Source organism: Saccostrea echinata, unplaced genomic scaffold (assembly GCF_033153115.1).
Source record: "Saccostrea echinata isolate AGI-Se365-2 ecotype Australia unplaced genomic scaffold, CSIRO_AGI_Sech_v1 ptg000009l, whole genome shotgun sequence".
Taxonomy (NCBI): domain Eukaryota; kingdom Metazoa; phylum Mollusca; class Bivalvia; order Ostreida; family Ostreidae; genus Saccostrea; species Saccostrea echinata.
The window spans coordinates 50,448,341-50,475,422 of record NW_026889758.1 but is presented as its reverse complement, the minus strand read 5'-3'; the positions used below and the strand labels follow the sequence as shown (position 1 = coordinate 50,475,422).

Here is a 27,082-nt window from a genome sequence, read left to right as displayed (position 1 = left end):
TTGACATATCCACACTGTTCAAGATATTAAAATTCAAAATATCAAAGTTCAACTGAATAGATTGTTTTCCAAGGGTTTGTGCTTTGAAATTTGTTGTACACATGTACTAAGCTTTTGTTTTCAAGGCAAAGTTGATATGTTTAATAAAAAGACTGTAAATAAAAGAGAAGAAATAAATCGCTCTGTTATGTCTTTTTACAGTTGAAATAAATAGGTAGGTGTCAAGACCAGACACTGTGTCAGCTCTATATGTAAAATAATTTTTATATATATATATATATATATATACAGTCAATCATACTAGAAGTAAAGAGCTATTGTTTGAATTTCTTTTAAACATGGACAAATAGGTGTCAATAATTGGCTTTTGGAAATAACTTTTCAATAAAAAAATTTACGTATTTTAAATTAAATGGGGAAAACCATGAAATATTTTCGACTACAAATTGTGAATTGCTGGTAAAAGAAATAGATGTTTATCTGCATAATAGAATAAGTTTGTCAGGCTAAATGTTACATGTAAATTTAATTCACAGTAACTTCTGTTTAATTCGAATTAAACTTCCCATGTGAACAGGGCATTAATAACAGATTCTAAATTTTCATTACAATAGAAATATATGGACTGGACAAATAATTTAAACACTTTAAATAAAAAAAAAAAATCTGCAAGAATTTATTTAGATACATGCATGTACATCAATTCACAGAAATTCACAAATTCTAAAAGACTTCATTCACCAATTAACATTGCATACCAAAATGGTATATATATATATATATATATATATATATATATATATATATATATATATATATATATATATATATATATATATATATATAAAACAAACAGGAATTAAGTTTTATACAAACTCCCTGTATGGTACATGAGTTGATGCAACTTACACATATTCCATCTTTCTTATTTGATAACCCCCCTCCCCATAAAATAACAATGATTAAATAGTGAATAAAAAATATTTAAAGGTGCTAAAATAATATTAATGCAAGTGATGTTTAATTAATCGTTGCCATCCAAAATTATAGTGAACATTTTTATAACAGAGTCTCTATTTTACCTTTGAAGTACTAATTAATAAAGTTTACTCATTAGGATATAGTGAATTACAAGTAACATCAAATACACGTCCTTTTTAATGTACACAAAATATTGAATACTAAAATAAATTCCTTCAGCTTAAATATTGTTGGTGCACATTCCAAATTTAGCATAATTATAGGTTAAGAACACATTTGCTTGTTTCATACAGTATCCTTGTTCTGTAAGACTTGAACAGTCTAGCATACCCTATGAAACAAGCACCTGTGATAAGGGACTGCTTTGCATAATCATGAATCAGCGGTATCAATATTTCTATGTAATGTATTAATATAACATCATTTTTTGGTGGCATTTATGAATAACAATTACTTGAAGCATTGTGTCCAAGTGACTAAAAATGAATCCTATCAAAATTACATATGTACAATACTGAACCTACAGCAGCAACCAAAAAAAGTTCAGTCAATTTGCTGTATAAATAATAAATAGCAAATAATATCAAAGAGAGTCATGCATAACAAACACTTAATCATACTTTTAATACAAGAATATACATTTGTTTTGCAGGCACTGAGCAGTGAAATATTGAAATCCTAAAATAAGAACAACATTGTTCAGATAAATATTGTAAAGATGAAGCATTGAAACTTCATCACATCTTTACATGTGATACCTATTTATATGCAGTCAATTTTTTTTGTTGTTCAATGATAAATTTTTACAGACAGCTTTACTTGTCAGTTTGAAATCTATCCCCGACGACTAATTTTTGCAAATACACAAAATAGATGGTTCCTGATTAGAAATATAAGCTATACATAAATGTAATCACATATGATGTAGATATCAGAATATCTGAGAAAAAAGAATCATAAATCTGACTATACCAAAACACCAGTCTTAAAAATAAAATATTTGTACTAGAAATCTGCCTTGTATTTTTCATTTTATGCTTTAAGCCACCAGAATATGAATGGTTCCATATACTAGCTGTATTTTAGCAGTTCCTAATGCTTCTTCATTGTTATTACAATGTTTCAATGCAATAATATGTTTCAGCTTCATCGTGATTGCACACTGAAATGAAAAAAATATGAAAAGTATATCATTTAACTACATAACTTTAATTATAGTACTGTGGTTGATTTTCAGAAAAATATAAACAGAGGAAGTGCCGCAGTAATAAAATTGTCTGTACCTTTACGAATCAATTTTCCAGTTCTACTCTTTCCCCCACAATCCCTATACTTCATCTGAGTGGGCTGGCAGCGGAGTCTAAAAAAAAAAAAATAGTGGTTACATAAATCAATGATCCAGTACCTTAAATAATGTACAATATTAATATGTATTCAATTTGATCTTAGAAATTATTGGAGAAGAGTTTTAGACTGTTATGAAATCTCCAGAAGTTTCTGTAACATACATTCATACTGGCACCCATCTTTGCTAGCCATGGGTTTCTGATCTGCTACTCTCCTCAGAAATGAGAGTAGGGAATCAGAAGCCCTCGGCTAGGGAAGATGACTGGTACCTACCAAGCATAAAAAGTAAGAGTTATAATACTGTATTGTCTTAATGACAACAGTCACAGGGCCCTCTTTTTCACTTCTTTATTAATAATCTTTAATACACTGGAATATGCTTCTGAGTACTAACAGCACCCCCTGTATTGTACAAGTATTGTCCTAAACTTCTGTAATACACTGAAATATTTCTAATAAATACTCACTGTAGCCCCTTGTATCTTCCAAGTACCATTCCAAACTTCTGCCATACACTGAAATATGCCTATTAATACCCACCTAGCCCCTTGTATCCTACAAATATCATCCTAGACTTCTGTAATACACTGAAATATGCCTATATAAATACTCACCTAGCCTGTTATATCCTATAAATGTCATCGACTTCTGTAATACACTGAAATATGCCCATATAAATACTCACTGTAGCCCCTTGCATCCTACAAGTATTGGCCCAGACTTCTGAAATACACTGAAATATGCCTATATATTTCCATTTCTATTTGTTTTCTCTTTGATAACTCTTTGAAAGTTAGTTGAGTTGATTTCTTGATCATTCTACTGGAATGTAAATTTCACCAAGCGAAAGGTCAGGTGGTAAGAAGGCCTAATATGCATGTAATCCTCGTGCGGCTGTCTTTGTGTTTTACGTCAGTGGGCGGGGACTATTGTAATTGACATGTGAGACCTCGTGTAATTCAAATCTATTAGTCTAAATTTTTAAAATCTAAATTTACAATTTTATTTCACAATGAAATGGAAATATAAGGAATCACTGTCTAGTTAGTAGAGTATGCCAGGGACATCAACGATAGTTGGAAACGTGGGATAATTTATGCATAACAGGCTTCGCCCGTTATGCAAATTATCCCACGTTTCCAACTATCGTTGATGCCCTGGCATACTCTACTAACTAGACAGTGATTAAATAAATACTCACTGTAGACCCTTGTATCCTACAAGTATTGGCCCAGACTTCTGAAATACACTGAAATATGCCTATATAAATACTCACTGTAGACCCTTGTATCCTACAAGTGTTGTTCCAGTTTTCTTCTGGTAGACATCTTCCAGCTTTGCTGACTCTTCTTTTGAGAGTGTATGGAGCATATTTGTTTCGTCAATCCACTGCCAAAGTATAACTTCTCCTTCTAAAAAAGTTTGCAACGAGAATTGTATTTTTTTCCCTATGAAGTTGGTTAAAAATTGAATTTCTTTAAAAGTTCTGATCAGAAAGCAATAGGTTTTCTTAACAATAGGATGCAAAGGATTGGAAGGAGGTGAGGTTCATAATGTCATCTCGTCTCTTATGAAGGATATATGGAATTTAAAAAAAACTGGCATGTTGTGCTTGTCCATCTTCATCTCCATCAACATAACATAACTAACAAAAACTAGAGGCCCATGGGCCATATTGCTCACCTGAGCACATTGGCTAGGAAAAAGCAGAAATCAGTTTAGTATTGAAAAGCTTAAATTTGCATTACCTAAGGATGCTTCCATATCAGTATTACTAATCATGGCTTTGCAGTTCTTGAGCAGAAAAATTTTAAAGATTTTTTTTTTGTATTCCTATATAAAACTCTGATTGCTCTGTACATCATCATTGCCCCACTCTACCCACCCTAAATTTCACCAAATATGAATCTACACTACCTGAGGATGCTTCTATAATAATATAATTAATCATGGCTTTGCTGTTCTTGAGCAGAAGATTTTTTAAAGATGATTCCTATATATTCTTATGTAAATCTTTTACCCTCTGTTTTGCCCCAACCCCTGAGGGTCATAATTTGAACAACCTTGATTCTACTTGATTCTAAGGTATTCCTTAGCCTGCTTCTATATAAATATGAGTGATAATGGCTTAGTTGTTTTTGAGAAGAAGATTTTTAAAGATATTCCCTATGTAACATGTATGATCAGGTTCGGTTTTCCTTTTACTCTGTCTGAGTTAATGATTGGAATGATTATTAAGACTGCTCTGTCTGGCTGGTTGTCTGAATTTCCACCACCCCTTTTCAATTTTGCTTTGCACAATCTTTAAAATTACTCACCCATAGGTTGTCTTGTGTCGGATTCCCTTGGCCCCTCTGCAAAAGGCATTGGAGGAGGAGATGCCGCGTCACTACTCCTGTCAAAAAAACGCAAAATTATTTTTACAGCTCTGGAAACTTGGCCCTGACTAAGCTAGTGATATTATTTTATTTCCTATTTTCCAGGAATGACAAGATTAATATTGATCTTCTTAAAAAAACACACTCTTACATCAGTGGAATTTGACTGCCCTGTCAAATTTCCAGCAATATACCTAACTAGCATACAGGATATAAGAACCATCTGTGTGATGCAATAAATAACTCCTAATTAACAGGAAGCAATCTATGTTCTATTCAGACGAAGGAAAAATGTGAGGAAATTTGATAAGGTTAAATTTAGAAGTTTTGTGTATAGTATCTTTTTGAAAAATTTCATTCAAGAACTTCAATGTACATATATTGAAACATATTTTGAATAAACAGACCAGCTAGATTTTCCACATTAGTGAATTTTAGCCATATTACTGGAACACCCCTCCCTCCCCTTCCTCATGACCCAGTCTTCCTCAGGAAGGAAAACACATATTGTTGTGCTGCAGTTATTTCTAAGTCTTTCACAAATTATTTCTCAGATTATACCAATGCAGTTCTTGACAGGAATAAATTAAAACATCATAAAACTGTTCAATGTGACCTAAAGACGTATCAAGATCTAAAGATGCATCATGGTCATTCTAAAGAGGTGTTATGGTCACTTTAAAGATGCATCATGATCCAAGCTGTATCAAGATCAAAAGGTATATCATGATCTAAAGGTATATCATGATCTAAAGGTTTATCATTATCATCTACAGGTTTATCATTATCATCTACAGGTTTATCATGATCTAAAGGTATATCATGATCTAAAGGTGTATCATTATCTAAAGGTGTATCATGATCTAAAGGTATTTCATGATCTAAAAGTATATCATGATCTAAAGGTGTACCATGATCTAAAGGTATATCATGATCTAAAGGTATATCATGATCTAAAGTTGTATCATGATCTAAAGGTGTATCATTATCAAAAGGTGTATCATGATCTAAAGATATATCAAGATATAACTATTTTTCATGATATAAATGCGTATCTTGATTCAAAGGTGTATCATGACCTAAAGATGTATCGATCCTATAGTGCATCATAGAGGTGTATCATATTCTAAAGGTGTATCATGATCCTTTTATAAGGTAATCAAGGCCAGGGGGCAATTGAATAGTGAATTCTCTGTGCTATAACTATATTACCCATGTATGGAATAATCTCAAACTTTTTTGAAAGTTTGGGCAAGGAAGGAAAATAAAGTTTTTGTAACAAGAAATGACTTCTAGTTATTGTAGTTTAACTTAACATAAAGGTGGTTCTTTTTTTCCTTACAAAATATTATTCAATAAACCAAGATGAAACTCATAGGAGAATAATTATGGAGATAACAGTCTTTAGAACACTTTTTTTCTAAAACTAGTTTAAAAATAAAGGCACTAAAAACGGGGGACTTTTCTATTGGACTGAAAGTAAAGTTAGTTGAAGAAGACAATGTTTTGTAATCAATAATAGAGAGGTTGAGATTTTAAACTTGTACACATATGTGTACGTATGCACAAACTTTGACATACACGTACATGTTTTTTGTAATTTGTCTGTTGAGATTTTAATGACGTGTAACATGAATGTGTAGACTGCAGTCGGTGTCTCTGTTTCAACTATTTAGTAGTTTTGTGACATTAGTTTGACTTAAGTTAGTGAACAAAACATGGTCAATTTCAAAATAAGTGTTCCTGAAACCTTAAATTCTAAATAATGAACAACAATATCATTTTCACACATAAATTAACTAATTTTTATTACGGTATAAAGCTACAAGTTTACACTTACGTGTAGATGCCATTCTACAAGTTGTAGGAACATGTAGAAAATTTGTCAATGTTAAAACTGATGACGTAATACACGAGGAATTTAGGGAATTCTTCTACTAGACGTACCCGTACATGTACATGTATGAAATCTCAACCTCTCTAATGTACTCATGAAGGCAAATAAAGCAAAAAGTAAACTGATAAATAATGCAGACTTTGAAGACTTTCTCTCATGTTAAAAGTCTACTATTCAGTTGTCTTGGGCTAGTGGACTACCTTAAGTGTCAAACCCTGAACAGGCATCAACATCATAAGCAAACATGGTGGAATTGTTTGCAAATGAACGGTGCAATTTTGGTTCTTGAGAAGATTTTCAAACAACTTATTTCCAATAAAGTCCCTTGTAAAACTTTGTAAAACTCCCCTATTGTGGCCCCTAACTACAGTACCCTGTTCTTTTTTCTTAATTATTTAGAACATACATTATATTAGGAAGGTTTCACGTAAGTTTTAACTTTTCAGATCCAGTGGTTCTGAAGAGGATTATTAAAGAATTTTGCTATTTGTTTCAATGTAAAACTTTGATTCCATATTGTGGACCCACTACCCATAATTTGAACAATTTAAAATCTACAATACCTCGGCAAGCTTTAAAATAAGTTTCATCCCTTCTGGTCAAGTGGTTCTTGAGAAGATTTTTTTCCTTTATTATTTCATTATAAAAGTTTTACCCCTATTGTATCTGCATCCTACCCCAGGGGCCATGATTTGTACATTAAGAATTTACATTACCTGGTATCTCAGGAAGCTTTCAAATAAGTTTCATCTCTTCTGGCCCAGTGGTTCTTGAGAAGATCTTAGATTTTTTTTCTTTATATTTCAGTGTAAAAGTTTGATCCCCTAATCTGCCCGGAACCTATTCTAGATTTGAGATATCAAAAGTAAAATACTTAAAGAATAAGTGGTTGGGACTTCCAAATTACTTTGACATATCCATGGTATTTGAGATATCAGTTTTTGAGATACCAAAGTTCAACTGTACATAATTATGGTTTTACTCATATTTTGCTCCAGTGATTAATTAATTCAAATGTCAATGAGCCTTAATGAAATTGATATTTTTGAAAGAATAGAATTTATATTTTCTTTGTTAATATATAAAATATATACATGTAATTCAAATATCATATGCATGCATGTACACTGTGTTCACAGCTTAGCATTTTAATTCACAGGTCAATAGGACCAATAACCATGTAAAATTACTGGTCCTGTACCAGGTTTGTCTGTCCTTCTGGTGACAAGGTAAAACATAGGTAATCAAAGATTACTAAGCTCACCTCGACGAATGTTATCTATAAGTAAGGCAAATCTCACATATTTTTTTCCTAGTTAGTGTACATCCCAAGATTAATATTCATCAATATTAGATTCAGAATCCAAAGCAAGTCTGGAAGTGTCCATCTCTAGATACATCATCATCCATGCTAATTTGGTTAAAATATGGCTAAAATTCACTAATGTGGAAAATCTAGGTCAGATCCAGAATCCGAAGCAGGTTAGTTAGTGTACATCCCTAAATGCATCATCCATGCAAGTTTGGTCCAGGTAGGGCTTACAGTTCCTTGGGAATGGACCTGCTCCAAAAAAACTTTAACCTGGTCACTCATGTGGAAAATCTAGGTCAGATCCAGCATCTGAAGCAAATATGGTAGTGTCTATCCCTAGATGTATCATCCATGCAAATTTGGTCCAGGTAGGGCTTATAGTTTCTTGGGAATGGACCTGCTCCAAAAACTTCAACCTGGTCACTCATCTGAAAAATCTAGGTCAGACCCAGCATCTGAAGCAAGTGTGGTAGTGTCCATCCCTAGATGCATCATCCATGCAAGTTCGGTCAAGGCAAGGCTTATAGTTAGGTACCTGTTCCAAAAACTTTAACCTTGTCAATCATCTGGAAAATCTAGGTCAGATCCAGCATCTGGAGCAAGTGTGGTAGCGTCCATCCCTAGATGCATTATCCACGCAAGTTTGGTCAAGGTAAGGCTTAAATAATCACTTGGGAATAGACCTGCTCCCAAACCTTTAAACTAGTCACTCATCAGGAAAATGTAGGTCAGATCAAGCATCTGAAGCAAGTATGGTGGTGTCCTTCCTTTGATGCATCATCCACGCAGGTTTGGTCCAGGTAAGGCTTATAATTGGGTACCTGCTCCAAAAACTTTAACCTGGTCACTCATATTGAAAATCTGGGTCAGATCCAGCATCCGAAGCAAGTATGGTAGTGTCCATCCCCAGATGCATCCTCCATGCAAGTTTGGTCCAGGTAGGGCTAATAGTTCCTTGGGAATGGACCTGCTCCAAAAACTTTAACCTGGTCACTCATCTAGAAAATCTAGGTCAGATGCAGCATCCGAAGCAAGTATGGAAGTGTCCATCCCTTGATGCATCATCCATGCAGGTTTGGTCCAGGTAGGGCTTATAGTTACTTGGGAATGGACCTGCTCCAAAAACTTTAACCTGGTCTCTCATCTAGAAAATCTAGGTCAGATCCAGCATCTGAAGCAAGTGTGGAAGTGTCCATCCCTAGATGCATCCATCCTCGCTAGCCAGGGGTCCTGAGTCAACACGTTGCCGTTGGACCCCTGGCATATTTCATTCAATAATCATGGGCTTGCTTCTCTCATTGAGAAGCACCAATCAAATTAAAGCTTTCATAAATACTTAGACAAGGATTCAGTTGACACATCAAATGCACGTGTTACAAGTTGTTTATCATAGAATGGCTTTATGTGATTGGTTGAGAGATAAGAAAAACAATCAAGATTTGTAATTTTTCCGAAAGACGTCGCTACAGTCAGCCCACAAATATTGAATGAAATATGCCAGGGGTCCAACGGCAATGTGTTGACTCAGGACCCCTGGCTTGCGAGGATGAGATGCATCATCCATGCAGGTTTGGTCCAGGTAGGGCTTATAGTTACTTGGGAATGGACCTGCTCCAAAAACTTTAACCTGGTCACTCATCTGGAAAATCTAGGTCAGATCCAGCATCTGAAGCAAGTGTGGTAGTGTCCATCCCTAGATGCATCATCCATGCAAGTTTGGTCCAGGTAGGGCTTATAGTTACTTGGGAATGGGACTTGCTCCTAAAACTTTAACTGGGACGCCGATGCTAACGCTGATGCCAACGCCAGGGGTATAGCATAAGCTCATCTCGACTTCGTCCAGGTGAGCTAAAAATGTTGTTCATCAGAGTATTATCTGCAAATGCAGATACACTTTTTTCAATTGTAACACTCTGCCATAGGCATCTGGGGGTCATAACATAAAGCTTGCTATGTTTTTGACTTAAGTAGGGTCATAAGTATGTTTTAGGTGCAATCTTAAGACCTGTCTAAGTACTACCTAAGTATGTCTTAAACCGTAACATAAAACGGACTTAGCTGGGTCCTAGCTAAGCCAGACTTATGCTCAAAATATTTTTAAGAATCATTCTAGTTTTTCAATTTATTTATATATGTATTTGTAAGTATGATTTAGTTTCGTTTTTTATCACATGAAAATTAAAGTTGACGTATTTACCTATCAGTTTTAATTAGGTTAGATTAGATTTCGTAATTAATTAAAATTAATTCTGTTTAAATAATTCTGAATACATGTATTTGAAAATAAATATTGCATGCTTTGTGTCACTAGTAGAAAAGAATCTTGTGCCTGATGTTTGATAAAATTATGGATGAATTTTCATATTAGAAATTTTCAATGTATCATTTTTGTTTTCATCCAATCAGTAATCTACAAAGAATGCTCTTGTGGTAAGAAAAGAAGTAACCTAGCTGTAGGGACAGAATTGGTTTCAGCCTTCATGAAAAGCTTATTGATTTTAATTTCAGTAGATAAGTTTAGGCTACAAGCATGTAATCATTTATTTCTAATTTATTTGTAATTAACTTGAAATGTATGTGTGCATTTTATTTTACAACACATTTCTGTGAAAATTATAAAAGATGCCATTGATGATATGAAATCAAAGGAAGAGAAATTATGGATAATTAGCCCTATACTGTTAAAAAACTTGGTTCATTGTCTTCAAAAGTGTATGTAATTGTAAATATTGAATTGATATTGAATTGATTTAACACACTGTGATTAGTTCTTGACCTCAAAGAAAGTGTGCTACACAGATGAATAGTTCTGCTTGATTGCAGTTTAGTTAGATTAGAATGAACATGCATTAAGAGGGCTAGGGGGTTGTGGCCATTTTCAGACTATATTGATCTCCTTTAGAAGAAGAGCTCCATATAAAGATATACAAATATGATCCAATTCTAAAACTAAAATGTATGCAATTTTTCTTTGCCAAATGATAGTTGACAGCTTAAGATATCATATATCTAAAAAATTAAGTTATAACTGATGGTTACTTTGTTGACCCCCCAGCCTCCTTAAAGATTAGATAATTGAAGGAAAATACAAATCCCTATCAAATAAATAAAAAAATTAAATACAAAAAAGTGCTTTAAAGGCAAGAATTTAAAAATGTAAAAAAGCTTGGCACCAGGTGGATTCAAAGTACGACTTTAAAAAATTACAAAGGTAATGAGAGTTAAAGCTCGAACCGAGCTATGTTGACTTTGATGTGTGGCAGTATAGATATAAACCACATTGTCAAAAACAGCTTTTCCTATTTTTTGCATGTTTTTTTGTGAATTTCAACCTCAGGGCAGGGGTGCCCCTAAAAAATTCTATTTTAAATTATTCCTTAGATCAGAACATAATAAAATATAATAAAATATAAGGACTTCTAGGCCAAAATTCATGAAAAATCGTCGTGCTTATAAATGGTGAAATGCTGTTTAAGCCATCTTTAAAGGTATTAATCTTAAAATTGCAAATAATCAGTTTTGGGTTCAAAATGCAAATTTAAAAAATTCAGACATATATACAGTATAAACTAACTAATGAACATAGATATTGATATTGAAATGGGATTTTTTCTGGAAAATTGTTCTCTCCTATAGGTCAATTCTTCAGTTACGATGAATACATCCTTTGCCTGAAGCTGCTGATAATTTTACTTACACCACTTCCACTTCTTTTTCTCTTTCTCCAAAACTGTAACGATCAACAATACCAATCGGCCAGACCACCTTAAAGAGAAACATTGTGTTGCTTCAATTACAGATTAATCACACAGACATCATAATTAGTGTGGAGTATTGTTACTGTGACATATACATGACCTCAGAGCACAAGGATGTCTGTCATTTCCAAGGAAACAATTATAAAAATGCAAAGATTAAAGATAAGTTAATGTGTAATCAATAGAATGTTTGCTAGCAATGACATAATTTTACTAGGTGTTATCCTCTTCATTATGATCTGACACAAGAAAAAAAAACAATTGAAGAATCTTTTCTTTTTAATTTGAACATTCCAAACTTTCAACTTTAGACACCCCCCCCCCCCTTCCTTCAAAATAATAATAATAGAGGTTTAAGTCATGTAAAAAAAGTTTGTCAGATTTCCATGAGTAAAGTTATTATTTATTTTCAATGTACAACCAACTTACCCCCTACTTATGGACTGAACCATAGACCCTGGGGTACGGATTTCACTATTTTAAGTTAAATATCGAGTACTCACTATTATCATGCAAATAGTTTCCTGCTAGATGTTCAGGAGTAAAGAAGAAATTTTTATAAAATATAATGCATTTCCAATACATGACAACCCCATTCCGAAGTCCAAACCCAGTATTCAGAAGCCATGAATTTCACAATTTTGGTAGATGGCTCATTGCATATTACAGTCATGCCAACAGTTTGACTGCTTGATGTCAAGGAATTAACAAAAAATATTTTGAAAATTGCATCAGTTTTGATGGCTTTGGCCCAACGTCTTAGGCTCAAGGAAGGCAGAGACCATGAAATTCCAAATCTATATTTCCCTTTCACTTATAAATGCTATGTACCAAAATTAATTGAAATTGGTTCAGCATTTCCAGAAAAGAAGTTGAAAGTGTTTAAATGTCAATGCACGACTCACGACAGCATGATGACACATAAGAATGGACAAAATGAGCTAGCTATAGGTCATCTGAGTGACTGAGGTGATCTAAAAACATAATACATGAGGAAAATACTAACTGAGACAGTGTTGTTCTTGTGTTTACGGATGACAGTCCCTATGGTTGATGGTCCACCATCCTCGTCCCCTCTCTTCCAGTCAGGTCCTGTCAGAAAAGAAAATCACACCCTAGAATGTTACTCATAATATATCCATAGGATTCATTTTTCCACTTATAGATTTTTTTTTGCCAGAAGTACATGTATGTATTTATTTCCTTAACTTTCCTTAATGTTATTTCCCATCACAGTTTAACTACCAGGTAGGTTTCTTGTTCTTCAGATGATCATGTGCATTTCCTAGTTATGTTAAGGAAGGCAATAGGAAATTTAATACCTTCTTCATCTCATATGTATTAGTATTAATACCCACTATAACAAAAGAAACTGTATATATTTAGGAAAAGCAACATAGACATCTGTACTTGGTACCTTTTATATCGCACGAATCAGCTGTGTGTTCACTTTACTGATGTAAAAATAGAATTGTTATTATTAATTAATACTGGATGTAAAAAAAATATCTTTATGAATGATTACAGACTTTCGGATCTGAAAGAAAAGACTGCAAAATACTTTAGTAAAATTTTTGGACACAACATCTACTCTTACCCAACTCTCATTCTGGTTTTGAGTGGAGACATGATTTATCAAATAAGAATCGGCACCTAAATGACAATGCTTTCTGTCATATGCTATTTAGTCCAGTGGTTGTCAATTAATAAATGATGAAACCTTATTTTCTTTATTTCCTATCTTTTCTTAGAAGAAGAGGGCACATCAAATGAACAAAATTGAGTGTAGACTGTGAAAGATAATTCTTCCACATTTTTGCAACCATTGTTGTACTTCTGGAGAGTAAATTGAGTATACCAATTGCAAATATTCAGTAACTAATGACAGATAAACTTGATTGTAGTAATTTGAAAGTATATGACTAACAGGTAAACACATACAGAGGATAATGTGTGATCAGTACAGCTCCCTTGAACTTTCTGATAAAGTGAGTAGAATGTTTATCTCCCTTACCACGCTTAACCGAACATCCAACTTCAATGACCTCTCCATGCTTGAGCCGTCTTGGTTCAGTGATTTTGTACAGGTTATCTTGAGGGTATTCTCCATGTGACCCACAGTCCCATTTCACAACAACCATTCCTGTCAATGATTTCAACACTTTGCTATCAAGGTTGTTACCTTTTCTGGAATATTGGTACAACCCTTCCAATTTCTTTCCATATGATAAAATTCTTGACTTACTATGAATCATCATAGCTTGGAACTACACATAAATTAAACTTTCATTACATGCAATTAAATTTATAGCATACACAAAGCATATATACCCTCAGATTTGTGTGCGACTACAGTTCCAGGTGAATTCTGATCATCATGCCACTTCCAGTTCTCTCCCCTGATGACACGTGATCCCCATGCATGACATCGATTGCAGGGCGGTCCATATTCATCAAACAGCTCTCCATCAGAGCGCTCCACTTCTGGAGATGAGGGAAGAACATCCATTGTGGAGGGTGTGGGGGGTATATTCACATTCTCAGGTGGTTTTGACGGCGGTATATTACAATCACCTTGAATATTACTAGGTTCAGATGGTGAACTTTGTTGAGGGGGCTCTGACACTATTGGGGTGGGCTGAATTTCAGGCTTTGGTGGTGGGGATTTAGGGGTTATGTTGTCAGGCTGTGGAACAGGAACTGGACATTTGATATGATCAAGCCTTAACAGCTCCCGAATTTCCTCCTGTTGATGAAAGGGAAATTCAGATAAAAAAAAAATTATGATTTCAGCAAATCAAATCAACAGCAATGTGTTCCTGATATACTTTGCCCATCCTCGAGAGTGGAAAGGGCCATCAGAAACACTAAGCTAGTGTAGATGTCCTTAAATAAGAACAATTGTTCATCATATCTCAAATGAAGGAAAAATTCTAAAATGGAAGAACTTTAAAAGTCTGTACTTTTCTCACTATACACAGAAATAGACAAGAATATACATGCACAGATAATGTAACAGTAAGTAAACAAACCTTGTCTATGTCACTGAAGTGTGATTTCTGTGTGAATTCATACACAATGTCTTGGAGATCTCTCTGGGCATTTCCTGGCTGACTAAGAGCACTTTTTACCCTTGTTACTGGATCCTAGATCATAAACAATATCATTCTATTGGAAAATAAAAATAGTTATTCCTCTCAAAAGATTAAAAAAAAAGGGGGGGGGGGTAGGACACTGATTGTAATTAAATGGATGAAGGGGATACCCTAACTTTAATCTTCTATGATTATTCTAGATATGCCATATAAGTGGTAATTTTAGCGAGACTCAAATTTAGTGATTTGTCCTTAAAATTGGTATTTTATTTTTAGCGAGAAGTAATTTTAGCAATTTTAAAATGCTCACTAAAGGAGCTATTACAAATAAAACGCAATTAATTTTTAGTGATATTCAATTTTAGCGATCTCAGCACCCTTGCTAATAATGCCAAAATTAAATCCTTGCTAAAAATTCTACTTAAAATCAAGGGGTGGGGGGGGTGGGGGGGGGTTCAAGATATATGCAAAAAGAATTGTTATTCTCATATCTGGCATCAGAGATATTTATATCCTGACAAAAGGTTAACCTCAAGAGCTACAATGACCAGGCTCCAAGGCATTAAAATTAAGATCAGAGATCACTTTTGGTGTCTCAATCAGTCCCCCTTTATATTCATTATGTAAAAGTGAAACAATTAACATTGGCTCATCCAAGTTTTATAGCCCTGGAGCTTGACCTTGAATCAAAATCACAACCTGAGCAACTGCAGCTATCTTGTGAAGAATCTAGTGATAAAATAATAATAATAATAAACACAATCAAACAATGCAATAGCCATAATTACCTTTGAAATATGACTCTATACCTCAGTAAAATGAACTTTGGTTCTGACTCTATATCTAAGCCAACTTACCTTTGAGTTATGACTCTATATCTAAGTCGAATGACCTTTGAGTTATGTCTCTATATCTAAGTCAAAGAACTTTGAGTTATGACAATATGTCTCTGTCAGATGACCTTTGAATTATGGCTCTATATCTATGACCTTTGAGTTATGTCTCTATATCTAAGTCAAAGAACTTTGAGCTATGACTATATGTCTCAGTCAAATGACCTTTGAGTTATGGCTCTATATCTAGGTCATATGAACTTTAAGTTATGGCTCTATATCTAAGTCAAATGACATTTGAGTTATGACTCTATGTTGCAGTCAAATGACCTTTGAGTTATGACTCTATATCTAGGTCAAATGAATTTTGAGTTATGACCCTATGTTTAAGTCAAATGAACTTTGAGTTATGACTCTATATCTAAGTCAAATTAACCTTGAGTTATGGCTCTATATCTAAGTCATAACTAATTACATAATAGAGAACAACTTCTGTGTGATGTCACATGACAATTAATGCGAAATAAACTAATATGCATTAGAATTTTATTTCAAGAGTATTGCTTTTATGACGTCATTTGCAAATCACAACACCTTATGCAGAGCAGATTACATCTGACATTAATATCATAGTGTCTGTACACATTTTAAGTGATAAACTCAATTTTCCTTTGTTTTTCACTCAAAAAAGCATATTAAGTATTTATATCTGACCACTAACAAATTGCATTTGGCTTAATTGTGCTATCATGCATGCATCAAATTTTAATTTGAATTAGCTTTGCTTAGTATTCACATGGAGTTGATGCAAAGTAAATTGATGTGCAATAAATAAATTTCAATTAAATTGACTTGCATTAAATTCTCTGTGTGAATGCGGTTCAAAATTAATTGGCAGTAACTTACATTTAATTTGAATTAAACTCCCTGTGTGAACAGGGCATAAGTGTGAAGTATGATGTTAGTTGGGGAGGACTTAAATTGATCATTTGATGTACAACCTTTTGTGAGCAAATAAACTACCACAATTAAAGCACTGATGAATGAACAAATGAATTGATAATCTCTACATTTTTAGGGCAGGATATAAAAAAACAAATTAAAAAAACAACAATTCAAAAGTTATAAAAAGCATTTAGAACAAGTATATTTTAAATGTATACAGTATAATAAATTGCCAGCTTTGATTTGAGCATCATATGTAAAAGACACATGGCACGAATGTCAGTGTGCCTACCTGGTAGAGGTAATATCGACCTAGTTTTGGTGCATTCTGGGTAGATAGTGAGTAAAAGCGTCCATGACATCTCTTTGCAATGTCTTGAAGGAAAACCTACAAAGTGAGAAAATCAGATATATATGTATAGCACAGATAAGTTTTTTTTTAAATGAATGAAAATAATACTGGAAAGTAAGCTGCAACAGCATATACAGTATAAATGTGTGTTCCAAATGATGGTTTATTCACGGTTATGTATTTTTTTTTTAAAAGAAAGATTCCTGTTACATACGTGTACATGTACTTCTGACCTCAACACTTTATTTTCATCACCATGCTTTTTTGTTCTCTGAGCCATATTTTATTTCTTTTTCACCAAAGTACTTTTTTTATGATTGGACGCTATGCAGATTGGCTAAGTCACAATTACAGGTATCTATAGTACAAGTACAATTAATACATGTATTGTCCCTGACCTGACCAGTACAATGTCTTAAAACTGTAATAAGGCTGTGTCTTTGGACATACTGACCTGGTTGCACTCACCAACACCTACACAGCTAACACTGACTGGAGTTTGTTCCAGAACTGGAAGGAATTTAAATAAATCAGACTGGACCTACAAATATAGACATGATAATTAGTCTTAAATCAAGTTTTTTCATACTCCAGTTGTAATCAAAACTTGAGTAACATAAAGAAAAACTTATGAAAAGGCATTACAGCCAAATTTGTCAATTAAGGTAGTATGGGATACCTCCACGTTATGACGTATTTCCGTTTGAAGTATTGTTTTGATTTGCATGAGTGCTTATTACCGGGTCAAAATTTGTAGATACACCGTTGAAAAGAACACTCTGAAGCCTATTTCAATGCAAGTTCTCACAAGTCGGCATTTTAAGTAAAAACAGACAAAAAAAATCGCAAGTATATAAATTTACTTATAATTGTACAACGGACATTTAAAAAAGCAAACCCCTGTAAAAGGTAGTTTCAACATTGCTGCTTTTGAACACTTTTAAGCAAAAGCTGTATTTCAATTGTTTGAGTAACTGTACAGCACCTTGTGTGCGGTGAGGCATGGATAAGTGCGATTACTTCACATTGTGCTGAATTATCACCAATCAATTATCACGTTAACCAGAGCTGGACTTTTTTGTTATTTAATTCAAGAAGTAACTGTTTGGTCACAAATCAGCTAGCTGTTGTATATAGTCCCAAAACGTTCAGATGAATGCAATTGCTCTAAACAAGACACGTCCTGGAAAGCGATTGTCCATGCATTGTTTTCAAAACCGCTCAAAGTTGAAAACTACAAAGTGCGATTTTTTTATGGTTGGGAAAAAATGCTCATCATTTCTAAAATAGCACCCAGGTTTTTTCAACCCTTGGAAAATAAAGAAGGATAACTCTTCCGCTCGGATCTTTTAATTCAAAAAATTTTAAATGCATTTTATATTTTCCATTTATATATATATTTTCAATTTGTTTATTTCACTTTGCTAACATATTAAGATACATTCTTATTGTAGACTTTCATGAAATGTTATCCGTCTGTTTTCACGAAATAAAGTTTTCCCAGTTTTTTACGCTTATTTTTGTTGAAAATTAAAAAAAATACTAAGACATATTTCTTGTCATTTTTGTTTTTATAAACACTTTATATTAGCAAACACCTGCCTATAATATTAAGCTTATGAAAAAAGAATTATGCAAGAAAAAAAATCGTTTTTGTATTTCTCATTAAAATAATAAAAAAAATTATTAAAATTACACTTTCATATACTGAAAGGTGGGGGTATTTCAAATCCTTCTAATTTGGGTACATAAATATATAGGAGAAGTTTCGTTTGGTATCCCATACCACCTTAACAGAACAGCTTGTAAGCATACATGTATTTGTAATTAATACGAATGTAATTATTACTTAAAGTAAAATTCATAACTTGATAAATCTTACATATAAATTTACAATATGTGAGATGAATAGTTATTCATATAAGAGCTTACCCTGTTAGCATTAGGTTCATAATCTCCTCCAAAACAAGCATTCTTTTCTAAACTCTCTGTGGCATATCCATCAGTAAAAATTATTATTCTGGGGGTGATTATGTGGCCATTTACCTTTACTCGCTTTGCTAAAAAAGAAATGAATTTTTTTAAAAATCTGATGCTTTTATACAAAACGTATTTCAAATTGAATTCATACAACTAAAATAAAATGATTAATCAAAACCATACCCAATATAAAAGATGCTAACAGGATTTTCAAAATGCTGAAATTGTGCAGGTTTTTTAATGTTCAAATATTTGTAAATCATAAAAATCTTAAAACCAAAATCTCTTAAGCTCACCACTGAAAATTAAGCATTCAAACTTTAATCAAATTATCACTTACCAAACTTATTACAGTAAGCCATAGCCATGATCAGCCCGAACAGCAAGGGAGATTTTCCGCCAACATGGGCCTTTTCTTGAAAAACAAATTTAATGTAGTAAGCCAATAAACTTACAATTTTTAATTCATATACCAAAAAATTTGCACAACTCTATCCATTTGCGATTTAATTCTGTAAATGATGGCAAGTAAACATAGGCCTTGACAGTCCTGAATGAACGAAGGACATTTAAGTGGAATTTCTAAAAGTGTTAATGAACATTTTAGTAGGAACTTTAGAGGACATTTTAGTAGAAGAAAAACTGGTTGCCTGTAGAAATTCAATGGAAATTTTAGCGGACTCTTTCCATAGATAATATGTACAACTGTAATTACATAAGCCATGTGTATTTTGGAGATGACTCTTGACCTACAGGCTATTACTACGTGCTTCAACAATGGAAATACAGTACATATGTATTACTAAACAGCCTCTGCAACTAAGAATACTGGTAGAATGCAAGAAAATGGATTTTGTAGTTGATGCCTTGCAGAAATTCAGTGAAATTAGACAATTTTGTCAAGAAATGAAAAAGCTAGCCTTATAAGTCCAAAATTTTATGAGGGTAAGTTGTTCATGATGTATTTAGAGAATTATCCAAGTTAATACTTTTTTTATATACATGTGTAATATGTTGGATTTGTGTAAAATAAAGTTATAGAACTTACCATAAAATATATTTTAACTTTTATTTACATTTGCTATTCAAAACCTAGATCCACCCCTTTGTTCTCCCTTACCTGTACATACATGTACTTATTCATACACCTAAGGGCTTTGGTCAGGTGTTTTGAAGTTGCCATTGTTATTTTGGTTTTTATTGGTCATCGATTTGAAAGGTCGGATTCAACTGGTTTTCTTGACTGGGTTAGAGTATTTCCCGCTTTATTATGACCATTCTTTGTTCCATGGTTGATCAGACCAGACATACATATTTACAACATATGCAGTCAAACCTCTTTATCTCAAACTCATTTGGATCGAAAAATAACTTTGAGATATCCAAGGATTCGAAATATCCAGGGTAAAATACTTAAAAGGATAAAGTAATGGGACTTCCAAATCACTTAGACATATCCATGGTATTTGAGATACTGTAAACCAACTATTATTTGCGACATCTTTTATTTGCGATTAGTCTGTTTAAAATCAATCCACAACAATTAATTTTTGCCACTGAGGCAACATTCTCTACAAATACAAAGCAACATAAATGGATTGCGGCGATTAATATTCATGAGTTAAAGAAGGTCGCGAAACTCGCGGATATTTCTCACACATGAATAAAAATTGGTTTACAGTATCAGTGTTTGAGATATCGAAGTTCAACTGTATTTACAAAAAAGACATTGACTAGACCTAAGATTTCCTTCTCTGGTAAGTTACTAAATTTCATACTTAAAATGTTCATTCTTTAGTATGCAAAAGTTATTTCCATTTGCACTTACTAAAGTGAATGAATGAATTTGAGAGAAAGTTATTTTATGATGTATATTTATTATTGATTACAAGATCAATATTAAGTATTGGATAGAAGTAATTTGATGTTTATTGGGTTATATGTTTTTATGATGATCAAAGATATATTTGATGTCAGATATTGTTCAAAGTGAGCAATTGATATATTTTTAAAGAGAAAGTATTTTTTAAATATCATTGTATTGATCACCATTCATATAGACACTTGCACATGTACCCTATATTAGAAAATTCATGGGAAAGCCTATTCCCATAGAATGGTGAGATTCATATGTTTTTATATAATCTTGAATATTTTTATGACTATTATGGGAGAAATATGTAAAGATTTATATATTTGAGAGTTACCTTCCTTTGACGATAATGTGTAAAATATAAAAGATGATAATCTAATGATTATCTTCATGTAAAATAAGGAATATTATGTGTGATACATTTACATTCTATTTATTGTTGTTTTATGATATTTACAGGGCTATATAATAATGATCAGTATGAATCTGTGTCACTCCACTGTGAAATAAATATGTGAAGAACCCTGACAGGAGTTTTGTGTTTCCATACCCCTGTTACACATGTATAATGGAGAATTAAGTGAAGTATAAATTTTGTATACCCAGTGCATCTTTGACAGGCATGTAGTCATTGGTAAAGTGCTGTAGGACCTCACAGTGACCCCCGAATGTGAGTACGGCAATCATTTCCTCAAGGTTGTGGTCTGCAGCTGAATTTTCCACATCTATGGAATGTAATACTAAACTGATTTTTTTTTCACTAAGCAAGAGAAACAAGATTGAAAAATAATGTGTAAATTGCAGAGGGTTCCAAGCACAGAGTGTAGCCACTTTCCCGTATAATAGATTAATAGTGATGTGAACAATGCTGAATGTCATTTTTTTAATGGTGACATTTCCCTGTTAATTCAGAAATGAATTATGCTTTTCCTTTCCCTTTCAACTAAATACAATTTGTACAAGGATCATTCCTTATTTTTGCCGTGATACTAAATCAAGAAAAGATACCATATACATGACAAGTAAAGATAAAAAAAAAATACTGAACCCTATGAATTACAGATAAAAAATTCGTTTACCAATCCTAGCATTAGAGGTTCACAGAAACTTTGTTTCACAGTATTTCTCAAACTAAAGTACTGTATACAGGGTTATTTTTGCCTGTGTTATTTTTGCCCTATCATACTTGCAAAAGATTTCACCCCAATTTAAATTCACCCCAAACACAGTTGTGTTATGAAAGATAACTCTGTCTATTTTGAATTCATTCCATCATGAATTCGCCCACTTGGGATGAGGGGGAAAGGGACAAAAGTTAAATCCAGGGTGTAAAATTTTCCCTGTATACAATACTTTGTACTGGTTAAAAGTAGAAAACTGCCCAGTCAGCAATGGTCCCTCTTAAGAATGTGCATCCATGGTGGTGATAATGGGAAAATATATAACTTGATAAAGCAAAAATTAAAAAGGAAATTTGAAATATCTGAAGAATAGAAACAAGTACCGTATTATGCAATGTAAAGAGTAAAGATATTTCCTATGTAACAGAATGATTTTATTATCCAACTGTTGCCCGCATGGTGCAGTGGTTAGAGTGTCTGCTCTAGATCTAGAGTCGCGGAGTAAGGAGCTGATCTTTATGTCGTGGGTTTGAATCCACTGGGGGATGTGGAGACCGGTCCTTCGGATGAGACCGTATAAACTGAATTCCCTCACTGCTCAATGGCCCTGAGTGCCAAGTATAGGTAAACATTTTCAGTCCTCCACCGGCAAGTAGTGGATGGAGAGAATGACAGACAGACAGCTAGAGAGACAGAGTGATTACTTTATTCTTGCAGGCCCTAAAAATGTCTGAGTTTATGCATGGTTCAATTTTACATGAATCAAAGTTATACAGAGAATAGCATTTTCTAATATGAAGCATGAGACATACCATCCACCATTTGTCCCACAAAATTCTCCACTTGTTTAAAGATGGTACTATTGACACTGTTGGAGACATCTAACAAGAGAATGGTGTAGAGTCCAGTTGGGAAATTGGGGTGGGAGGGAAAATCTGTGAGTGTTGTGGAAAAAATTGGTGAGTTCAATTAACAAATGCAAAGCAACAATATAAAATTTATATAAATGTACCCCAAAACAACTGAAGCCAAAATTATCCCACAATAAAGTAAAAAAGATTATAAAATAATGGACTATGCAGATAAGTCATTTACTTTACCAGTCACAAATCTAGGGAGAGAAAAAATTTACCGGTATTCAAATAGGAAAACTTTTTTTAACTATTAAACCGGGGCATGACCCCCTTAGAAATGATGACATACATATTACTTTTTTGCAACAGTATAATAACTGATGAAATATATACATGTAGAGTGCCTGTTTTGCCAAAATATCTGTACCTTTGAATACCTTTCCTAGTGCAGACATTAAATTATGGTCTCTGATTTCTATATTGATAGATTCTAAAAAGCGCTCTGGACTTTCATAGCTAACTGCTCCTTGAGGCCGTGAGGCAGCAGATGCCTCCTGCAGTTCACTACTTGATGGTCGAGGAGCAACTGGTTCTGTGGGTTGGGGGTTAGCTGCTAAGGAATTGTTACCATTGTTAGTTGCAGATGATAAAGGCTTGAAATCCACAGATTCCCTATCTACAGGTTCCATTTTGCCTACTAAAATTTGCAATAAATTTTTTGAATCTTCATTTACATATGATTTCCATTCAGATTGCTTGTTCATTTGTGTAAAATATACATATAATACATATTATTTAAGATATCGATGCACATTAAGATACTGAAGTTCATGCAACTCTAGGTATATTAATAAGATTTAAAAAAAAAAAATACCAGTAAGATCATTTTTCAGCTCCCCTTTGTCATCACAAGATACTCCATTCTGGCAAGATTTCACAGGCTCTGATGGTGAGTATCTTAATATTTACAAGAAAAGGAAAAAAAAAGTGTAGATTATTTTGAGGAAGTATGAATATAGCTACATATATTTAAAAAAATAGTGTTACTTATTAACCTTCTGAGGTTGCCTTAAAATACACTTTAGCACATTGTCTACAATATTTAGTTTACATCACAAGTATTAAGTGCAAGAGAACTTTTATGTCTGTGTTGTACCTTAAGGTTATTGGTTGCTCCTGCGATGCCCTCTTTGACACGCCTTGTGAAGGACTGTGATTATTTGGGCTACGCCTTCCTACGACAGATCTGTATGGAGGATGACTTCTCCTCGGGGGTATCGCTTCACCAGACTCGTCACTGGAGGCTGCATGTATTTAAATATCATTCACCATAATTAATTTTTGAAATTGTTTTTTTTTTTAGCTGTAAAACTGTTTGGAAAATTTTTGGTGGAAGGCATGGGCTGCAGAGCACATGAAACAACATAAACCATATCAAAATTTCATGTTTTCTGAAGTTTAAAAACTTGGGAGGTGGGGCTAAAATGCCTTAGTTTGCACAAATTACTTACATTTCTTAGGGAAAAGGAGATTTGGTTTTTCAGTTATAAAATATAAATTACAGATGACCATATTCAATAAAAAATCTAATTCAGCAGCTTGAGAAAGTGGTGAAACAGTTATACTGAAACAAAGGACAAATAAACATAAAAGCTTATTTAGCAGCCAGAGAAAGTGATAAAATAGTGTTACTGGACTAGTAAGATTAGTACAGCTCTAGGTGAAGCTAGCTTGGTAATACACATGCAATACTGTATAAAAAGATATATTTTTGGTAGGGTCAGACACCTGTGACTAATAAAGGGGGGGGGGGGGGGAGTGAACTCTAAATCATGTCCAAATTTAAAATCTGGTCCAAGGGCACCTGACATTATTTCATTTTCTTATTAAAAAACTAAAATATGTCCATAGGACATGAATGCCCCACCATGGGTATATTAGTAATGCAACATGAAAATTTGTATTAGTGTATGAAATCTGATGAGAATATCTTGAATAGTTTCTTTAAAATTGAAATCTAAAAAGTTGGATATAGATAATAAATTCTCACCAATTTATGTATAAGTGCATAAGCTTACATAAATATATCTTAAATGGTTTCTTTAAAACTACGCAAAATGCAAATTTAAGAAAAGTGAGGTCAAGGTCACAGGAAAGTTCAAGGTCAAACATTTTTGATGCAGTTGAATAGTTCTCACATTTACATATCAGCATATTAAGTTTGATAAAAATATTTGGAATGGATTATTTAAAACTAAGCTAAACACTAATTTAAAATAAATGAAGTTAAGGTCAAAGGAAATGTCAAGATCAAAAAATGTTGATGCAGTTGTAAAGCTTGCATCAGTATGTAATAGCATATGAATTTTGATTAAAATATTATGAATGGCTTCTTTAAAACTGAGTTAAACCCAAATTCATAAAAGTGAGGTCAAGGTCAAAAATGTTGATGCAGTTGAATTGCTTACATCAGTATGTATTAGCATATGAAATTTGACACTTTTTTAAGAAAAGTGAGGTCAAGGTCAAAGGAAAGGTCAAGGTCAAAAAATGTTGATGCAGTTGAATAGCTCCCATCAGTATGTATCAGCATATGAAGTTTGATAACACTATCCTGAATGGTTTCTTTAAAACTGAGCTAAACACTAATTTAAGAAAAGTAAGGTAAAGGTCAAAGGAAAGGTCAAGGTCAAAAATGTTGATGCAGTTCCATAGCTCTAATCAATATCTATCAGCATATGAAGTTTGATGAAAATATCTTGGACAGTTTCTTTGAAAATGAGCTTTGAACTGAGCTAAACGCAAAGCGCGATGGAAGGACAGACAAAAGGACAGAAGACGGACATGACAAACACTATATGCCCCGGCCATATTCATGGTGGGGCATAAAAATATACCCCCTATCTAATAAATAACATCAGGTGCCTGAGATACGGGCCTATATTGTGTCATTTTATAAGAATTTATCACTCATAATGTCTTCAGAATATATAATCTTGACATTTTGATCCTGATCTTTGATTAAGGGACTTCAATTAGAACATAAAGTTGTTTTCAATATAATTCTATCATCTACCAGTAGATGAATTTCAATTTCACTTCAATTTAATTTGTTATTCCCCATAATCTAATTTGGTCACTTTAATCTGGTCATATTCATTTTTAGCTTGTATCCTAACTTATATAATAGGTTTGTTTGAATGGTTAACAGAACTCAAGCTGTATTATCACATTGTAGTGAAGAAAGCCATATAGCAATAATCTTGATTTAAACATATGGGGATCCAGTAAGGATTGGGGGGGGGGGGAGCAAACCCCTCCCCCAACTAGGATTTTTCCATTTTATTAAACTTATATAGGAATGAATTTGTTTGATTGTATCAACTAGTCCTTGTCCCATGTATGTGCACAATTTTTTTTACATGCTAGCTAAAATATTTATGAATACAATAATGCATGTACCATTCATTCAAATATACAGGTTAACTCAAACTGAGCCCACTGAATTGGATCAATTTTAAAAGTAATTCTAATTGTGCTGGAATTGCAGGTTGGGTCCATAGATTTGTTATATCCTTATCAGCATTCAACTTTCTCTTTCAAGGTTTGACTTTACCAATTATTTGTTATACATGTAATGTTAATTAAGTTAGATTATTAATGATGTTAAGCTGTGATAGCAACCATCCTGTGTTATTATCACTCTCTCACCTGAGTGAGTTTGGATGCTGTCACCTGACCCATACGGACTTTTTTTGAGACGAGAAAGTCGGGAAAAGTCATTAGGCCCATTCAGATTCTGAGAAATTCGTCGTACTAAGTTGTTGGTCTTACGTGAGGTTTTTCTGGTGGCATCGACAGAACTTTGCAAATCTTCAACAATATTCAAAATCTCAGAAGAGTCTTGTTGGAGATTCCTAACACATGAATGGATTTCCTCAACTCGGGATTCTAAGGACTCAAACCTCTGATAAAACGTATTGAAATGTTCCTCCAAAAGTCGCTGCACTGCAGTTGTTATGTGATCATTATTGAAAGCCATTGTTAGTATTTAAGTCATCCCTGGCCCATGAATCTGAGAAAATTATAATTAAGATTATGAAGAATTTTATGCAAATCTTCAAAATAACTAGCTCTTACATTAATTATTAGTCCCCTACCGGTGAAACCGGAGGGGACTATAGGTTTCCTCTGAGTCTGTCCGTCCGTCCGTCTGTCTGTCTGTCTGTCCGTCTGTCTGTCTGTCTGTCCCTCTGTCTGTCTGTCAGTCTGTCCCACTTGGTTTTCCGCACTTTTTTCCTGAACGCTTGCAGATATTGAGCTGATTTTTGGTATATGAGTGTATCTTGATGAGTT

General features: G+C 33.4%; 1 protein-coding gene across 2 annotated transcripts; it reads right to left on the bottom strand.

The window, feature by feature from the left end:
• Positions 1–880: 880 nt before the first annotated feature.
• On the bottom strand, positions 881–26,801 carry LOC133183051 (uncharacterized). 2 transcript variants are annotated; one of them, XM_061317979.1, is made up of 19 exons: positions 26,438–26,801; positions 23,883–24,030; positions 23,601–23,683; positions 23,154–23,339; positions 22,685–22,807; positions 21,354–21,476; positions 19,219–19,293; positions 18,831–18,958; positions 17,353–17,439; positions 16,839–16,934; positions 14,706–14,819; positions 14,005–14,419; positions 13,688–13,816; positions 12,680–12,765; positions 11,613–11,680; positions 4,647–4,723; positions 3,605–3,740; positions 2,265–2,341; positions 881–2,143 (listed from the first exon to the last, which is right to left on the bottom strand). In XM_061317979.1, exons 1-19 carry the CDS (start codon positions 26,766–26,768, stop codon positions 2,094–2,096), a joined length of 2,532 nt encoding a protein of 843 aa, XP_061173963.1. In that variant the 5' UTR covers positions 26,769–26,801; the 3' UTR covers positions 881–2,093. The 2 variants fall into 2 exon arrangements, with proteins under 2 accessions (XP_061173963.1, XP_061173964.1); XM_061317980.1 differs by having other exon boundaries at positions 23,154–23,336.
• Positions 26,802–27,082: the final 281 nt, after the last annotated feature.

Coding starts and splice junctions, on each gene's coding strand:
- LOC133183051 (XM_061317979.1), bottom strand. CDS start 26,768: ATGGCTTTCAATAATGATCACATAACAACTGCAGTGCAGCGACTTTTG. Junction 3,741..4,646: donor CGACACAAGACAACCTATGG/GTGAGTAATTTT, acceptor AAACTTTTTTAG/AAGGAGAAGTTATACTTTGG. Junction 2,342..3,604: donor GTAGGATACAAGGGTCTACA/GTGAGTATTTAT, acceptor TTTTTTTTTTAG/ACTCCGCTGCCAGCCCACTC.